Source organism: Hordeum vulgare, chromosome 1H (assembly GCF_904849725.1).
Source record: "Hordeum vulgare subsp. vulgare chromosome 1H, MorexV3_pseudomolecules_assembly, whole genome shotgun sequence".
In the NCBI taxonomy this organism is placed as follows: Eukaryota; Viridiplantae; Streptophyta; class Magnoliopsida; order Poales; family Poaceae; genus Hordeum; species Hordeum vulgare.
Genome location: NC_058518.1, coordinates 473,098,966 through 473,105,639, shown reverse-complemented (window position 1 = coordinate 473,105,639; position 6,674 = coordinate 473,098,966). Strand labels below are relative to the sequence as shown.

The following is a 6,674-nucleotide window of genomic DNA, read 5'->3' as shown; positions in this document are numbered from 1 at the left end:
TGAAAGCGGCCTTTTTTCACAAAGCCAAATTTATCATTGGAGATGGTAAATTAACGAGATTCTGGGAGGATACGTGGCTGGGGGAGACGCCTCTAGCCATACAATATCCATCTCTCTATAATATTGTTCAACGTAAGGAGGCATACGTTGCAACAATATTACAGTCTAATCCTCTGAATATTCAATTCCGGAGAGCTGTGTTAGGGCATAGATGGGAGGCATGGTTGCATTTAGTCACAAGACTTATGGATGTCCAGCTATCGGAAGAGACAGATAGGCTTAAATGGAAGCTTAAGTCTACTGGCATCTTTACTGTCAAGTAGATGTACTTGAGTCTCATCGTCACAACAACATTGCCAAAGTCTAATTATATCTAGAAGGTGAAAGTGCCGTTGTGTATCAAAGTCTGCATGTGGTTTATGCACAAGAAGGTGATCCTTACTAGAGATAATTTGGCGAAGATAAATTGGGAGGGAAGTAAACGATGTTCTTTCTGCGACCATGATGAGACTATCAAACACCTTTTTCTTCAATGTCCGCTAGCAAAAAATTTATGGCAAACTATTCGTATAGCTTTCAATATTAGACCACCGGATAGCATTGACACGTTGTTTGAGCGTGGCTAAATGGGGTTGACAAAATTTATGGTAGACATATTCGTATAGGAGTATGTGCATTAATTTGGGCTATATGGAACTGCAAGAATGATGTCACCTTTATCAGATTATCAAATATGAACTTCTTGCCTGTACTCTACAGGACATCGGCGCTGATCCGTATATAGTCGTTACTAACTTCTGCGGAGACCAAGGAGCCTTTGGTTATTGGGTCTATTCGATGAGAGATGGTAGCTCGGGGATACACTAGTGGAGACACGGCCTTTAGTCCCGGCCCGTAAGGGGCTTTAGTCCCGGTTCACCAACCGGGACTAAAGGGGCGGGACTAAAGGCAATAACATTTAGTCCCGGCCCTGTTCCAAGCCGGGACCAAAGGTGCTCCACGTGGCCGCCTCGGAGGGAGTACCTTTAGTCCCGGTTCTACGAACCGGGACTAAAGGATCCGTTTGATTTTTTGTTTGTTTGACCCGAAAAAGACTAAAGGATCCGTTTGTTTTTTTGTTTTTTTGACCCGAAAAAGGTAGATTCTGTTTTTAATTTTTTTCAAATTTTATTTTTGAATATTTTTTATGTTTTATTCCAATTTTCTAATCTTTGAATTATTTGACAATTTAATCTCTAATCACCCATCCTCACTGCTCTAGCGTGGATCACTCATTTCAAATCGTCTAACTTCCCGTCCGATCACCCATCCTTTCACTGCTTCAGCTCGAGCACGCTTAACTTTCTGGTTCTATCGCCCTTAGTTGTCAAGTGTGCACTTGTTGTTTCCTCACAATAGTAAGCTATCAATCCTAAACAACTTGGGTCTTGATGTCATGTCACATGATTTAATTTTTCGAATTACAAACAATTATTAAAATAAACTTAATAAGTAACAATAATAGTGAATTTCAATGAAAACAACCTAATATTTTTAAATAAAATTATTTTTCTTTTTTTTTGGAAAAAACTTCTTTTTGAAATAACTTTTTTTCCATTTGGAATTTTGAGCATGTGAGAAAACTTCACCGGGCAAGCCCGGGTGAAATCGAGTACCAATTTTTTCTAGTTTTTTTTGATATATTAAATTTTTTTGGACGTCGTATGCAAAAGTTATGGCCATTTTTTTTTTCTTTTTTTGCAAAAACTGTCAAAATTCATATCTCAAAATTTCTATACCGACTAGACACTAAAACATAACAACATCTCAAAGGATTTTATTTTTTTTAAGATTTTATAACTTTTTTTTATTTTTTGAAGATTTTATCATTTTTGTTTATTTTCTACAAAACTCTAAGTATCAAGGTTTCAGACGAAAACCATCTGCTACAAAGGCATTTTTTTAAAATTAATTGAACTGTAGATTTTTTTTGTGCATTAAATATGCACTATACTACAACATGTTAAAATCTACACAAAGAACTAACTAAAAATAATAAAAAACAACAATTAAATGGCTAAAACAACTATATAAGCAAAACAATATTTCTTTAATTAAAATCCTAATTTAAATTATTTTAAAAATAACCAAATAAATCTTACTGTGACAACAATCTAACACATGAGTGGGAGCAAAAAGAATTAAATTAAAAACTATTTGTAAAACTCAAGTTATTCAAAAACTGGGTTTGAAGCAAATTTAAACAAATTCAAATCTAAACCATTCAAATTTGAAAACTAATGGCACAAACAGAAACTAGACAAAATTTTGAATCTAATGCAAAAAGAATCAATCAAAAACATCAAATATCCTAAAAGATATAAGCAATTTAAAACAGAAACTACAAACAAGAATTTAAAAATAGAAAAAAAATCTGAACACCTTTAGTCCTGGTTCGTGTCACGAACCGGGACTAAAGGTCTACCCTTTAGTCCCGGTTCAAGACACCAACCGGGACTAAATCCTCCAAACCCTTTAGTCCCGGTTCGAGACACGAACCGGGACTAAAGGTCCAAGACACGAACAGGGACTAAATCCTCCAAACCCTTTAGTCCCGGTTTGGGACACAAACCGGGACTAAAGGCTCCTTATGGACCGGGACCAAAGCCTCGTGGGAGGCAATGCGATTTGAGACGATGTGACCACACCTTTAGTCCCGGCCCAGAGGCAGGCCGGGACTAAAGGGTCCAGGCCAAAGCCCTCTTTTCTACTATTGATATATACAACCAGTTTGGATGACGGTCCAGTAATAGGATAGATGGTTAGTCATCTAGGTATATGTTCACCGGTTATAGCATATTTTTGTACTGCTTTTTATATTTGCACAGCCCATTTGGGCTTGTTGGGAACCTTTGGACAATTGTTGGATTTATTAAATATAGTGTCTGCATGTATCGTTTTGATGGAGAGGCTAGATGATTTTTTTTTAAAGGCAATAAAGAAAAACAACGTACTGATATGGATTAATCAAACGTGAAGGGAATTAGGCGGAACATGGCCAGAACATAGTGATGGTGATGGTAGTCGCCGCAGAAGTCTTCCCCTTCGTAGCTAGTGACATAGGCTTGTATAGCAAAGCTCCCAATCGAACTACGTCAGGCGGTCACTCCCTCTATATAAACGCGGGTGCACGCCAGTCGACTACAACCCAAAAGAGGTCGAGATTCCTTCGAGCAGTGACCGGGAAAATGGAACAGAGGATGATCATCGCGTGCTCGGTCGTCGGCTCTCTCGGGGTGCTGAGTGCCATCCTGGGGTTCTCAGCCGAGGGCACGAAGCTCACTGTAAGCTACCACACACTCCCACTACTGTTGTGCATATGTCTGTGTGTTTTGTTCAACTGTGGAACAGAACCAGAGATCTTGGATTCTTGGTGTGCGTCTTCTCAGTCTCTCTCTGTGTGTGTGTGTGTGTTCTTCTTGCTTTGTGCTGATATATACACTCCATCTCGCAGATTTCGGACTTGTACGTGGGTGGAGGGGTGTGCCTGTACCCGCAGAACCCCGCGCTGGGGCTCGGGGTCTGCGCGGCCATTTTCCTGATCGTAGCCCAGATCGTCTTCGCGGCCGTCGGCGGCTGCTGCGGCTGCTGCAAGTCCCGCGCCATCCCCTCGGAGGCCAACCGGATCATCGGCGTCATCTGCGCCGTCTTCTCATGGTGAGCGATCGATGAAAAAAAAAAATCAGCAAGCGCTCGCTAGCCCGACCACTGCTGACTAGAAACGTGCAGGATTTCGGCGATGATCGCCTTCGGGCTGCTGGTGGAGGGCGCGGCGTGGAACTCCACCGGGACGAGGGACTCGTCACTGTACGGGTTCTGCTACGTCCTCAAGGACGGCATCTTCGCCGGCGGAGCAGTGCTCACGCTCGTCGCCACGGCCCTCGGGGTCACCTCCTACATCATGCTCCGCACGCAGCCCGCCGCCGCAGCTACAGCCGCCGCCGCGCCCAAGGCAGGCGAGCAGTTGCCGGCGGGCGCCGCCGGGATCGCGATGGGGCAGCCGCAGTTCCCGCAACAGGCTTCTCCCCAGGGGCAGGGGTACGGGCAGGCGCCGCAGAACTACCCACAGTACTCTCCACCGCCCCAGGGGCAGGGGTATGGCCTGCCGCCGAACGCGCAGTACCCACCTCCTCCGGCACAAGGTTATGGATCCAACCTTCACCAGCAGCAGCAGCAGTTCCCCGCTCCTCCGGCACAAGGCTACGGGGCGCACGCGCCGAACCAGCAGCACCCTCCCCCGGCTCATGGCTACGGAGCGCACGCGCCGGACCAGCAGTTCCCCCCTGCTTCCCCTCCTCCTGCTCAAGGCTACGGGCAGTACCCTCCTCCTAAAGGGCACGAGCAGGTGTAACGCGCGCTGTCTGAAGAAGAAGAACCATGCCATGCATCCCTGATATATATTCCTTGATCTCCGTCGTTCTTTTCTTTTATTTTTCCAGGTAACATGTGTATCCATCGTACTCTCTACCTACCTATATGGATGCCTTGTATTTTTCCTTTTCAGATGGGATGGCTTGTATTATTATTGTGTTACTTTTAGAGGATCTTTGAGCTTTCTGCGCGCTGTAATTTTCAGAGAGCCGGCAACGCGCCAATTTGAATTACTTCAACCGGCTGATTCAAATGGACCGTGCACTATGTTCGTTTGGATCGGTCCAGCGGACATCCTCGTTTTTATATTGTTTTTATATTTAGTTTGACGCTTGCGTCCAACACAGTCAACGATCCATTTTTACACTACAAAAAAAATATAAATAAATATTTTAAAAATATATAAATCATTAATTAAACATTTAATGCCGGCCTGAAACGACTTCAATAGTCCACATTACTTCAAAATAAAATAAAATGAACTAAAAATAAGGAGGCACATTCCCCTAGGTGTCCTCCTCCTCCTCCTCGTCGGGCCGGTGAGGTTGACGAGCGTCGGCACCGGGCCAGGCCAGGGGAAGGACTTCTTCCAGGCGGCGGTGACGTCGTCCGTCGATGGTTGCATCGGGCGCTCGCTAGGCAGCACGTCGCTCCTACTCCTCAGCTTCGGCCTCGCACTCCATCAGCTCGATCCGCCGCCTTTGTGTCCTCCTCCGACACCAATTGCTTCTGTCAGTGCTCCAGGTAGGCCGCCTCCTTCTCCGGCGTCGCACCCAACCAGACGGCTGGCATGCTGACCCACTCGTGCACCATCCTGTCACAGGCGTACAACTCGGGCCTGAGGACCAGCGATCCTGGCTCGGTGGGTGGCAGCGGGGCTAGCGGCGGCACGACACGGTCGTTGATAGCGGAGAGCGCAATGGCCTCTGCCAGCTGCTTCTAGTAGGCCTCCTCCTCCTCCTTGAGACACACTTCCTCCTCGCTTGCACACAGGATGTGCGCTAGCGCATTCTAGTACGCGGCCTCCGCCTCCTCGTATTCTTCGCACACGATGGAGGGTGACGGCGGTCCAGCCACCATGTCGTGGACGCCATGCCAGCGCTGCTCCTCGTGCTCCGACGCAAACCAGGTCTCTCAGTTGGGGGAGTCTGCAGCGTAGATGGGGTTGCGCCGCTGCTCAGGCATCAGCTGCTCCCGTCGGCGCCTCACCTCCTCCGCATGCGCCCGCTCCGACCGCGGCACCGCTGTCACTGGGAGCCTCTTCGAATCCAAATGCCAGTCGTATGGTAGTGTAACATTGGGGTAGGGAGGGGGATGCGATGCTACGAGTGCCACCTCGTCTGGTGCATATGTACGTTGACCCGCTGGCGTGGCGGACGGGAAGACTCGGACGACGGGAGCACGCGGACAGGGACGACTGGGGACTTGCCTTTGTCTTTGCTGGAGAAGAAACCCATGGTGGCTAGATTTTAAAATGGGTCATATATTTTAAAAAGTCTAAATTTCAAAACATTTAAGAAAATCATGAATTTAAAATAATATCCAAGTTTGTTCTAGAAAAATGGGTATTTCTAAAAAATCTAACTCAATGTACATGAACACCTAAGTATTTTAAAGGCAAAGATACTAAGGCACAAGTAAAGATAGATGCATATTCTAGTACTCTCTTTGTATCGGCGTATAATTCATCTTATGGTGTGCACCGCAATCAAGACAAAAAACAAAACGAGATAACTTAATGTTTGTTTGCTAATTAATATCATCGCATGCAATGAACTAACCGCTGCATGTCATGCTAGGTAGTTTCGAGTCATTAAACACATACACATCCCACATCTTTTACTGGTTAATTTCTTTATTCATGTCATGAAACAAGAAACAAGCTGGGAGTGATGGCACCGCGTCTAAGTGTTTTGTGATTATTTGGTTTTCGTAAGATGACTTATGCACTCATAGGGAGGGAGTAGTTTATTTCTAGCATTAGCAAAACAGATGACTTCACTTTCACTTCACTTTTGTGAAAGTTGGCTTTTAATAAGAAATTTGTTCAAACGCCAATTTTACATTCCTAGCTCTCTCTAGATCATCTTGGAAAATAAATATGGTATCGTCGACTTATTGCAATATGCAGATGCAACCCTCTACCAAGTGACGTTAAACCAGTTAGCAAACATTGTCCTATGTTTTATCTATCAAAACTTTCTAAATGTTCATGAAAATGCTCCCTTCATCTCAGAATATAAGACATTAGCTAATATAGCTTG

At 45.1% G+C, this 6,674-nt stretch overlaps 1 protein-coding gene across 1 annotated transcript; it reads left to right on the top strand.

Moving 5' to 3' along the window:
- Window positions 1-3,050: 3,050 nt before the first annotated feature.
- LOC123401079 lies at window positions 3,051-4,596 on the top strand. Its single transcript, XM_045094799.1, has 3 exons — window positions 3,051-3,323; window positions 3,494-3,696; window positions 3,769-4,596. The coding sequence occupies exons 1-3, from the start codon at window positions 3,051-3,053 to the stop codon at window positions 4,388-4,390; spliced, it is 1,098 nt and encodes a 365-aa protein (XP_044950734.1). The 3' UTR covers window positions 4,391-4,596.
- The last annotated feature ends 2,078 nt before the right edge of the window (window positions 4,597-6,674 follow it).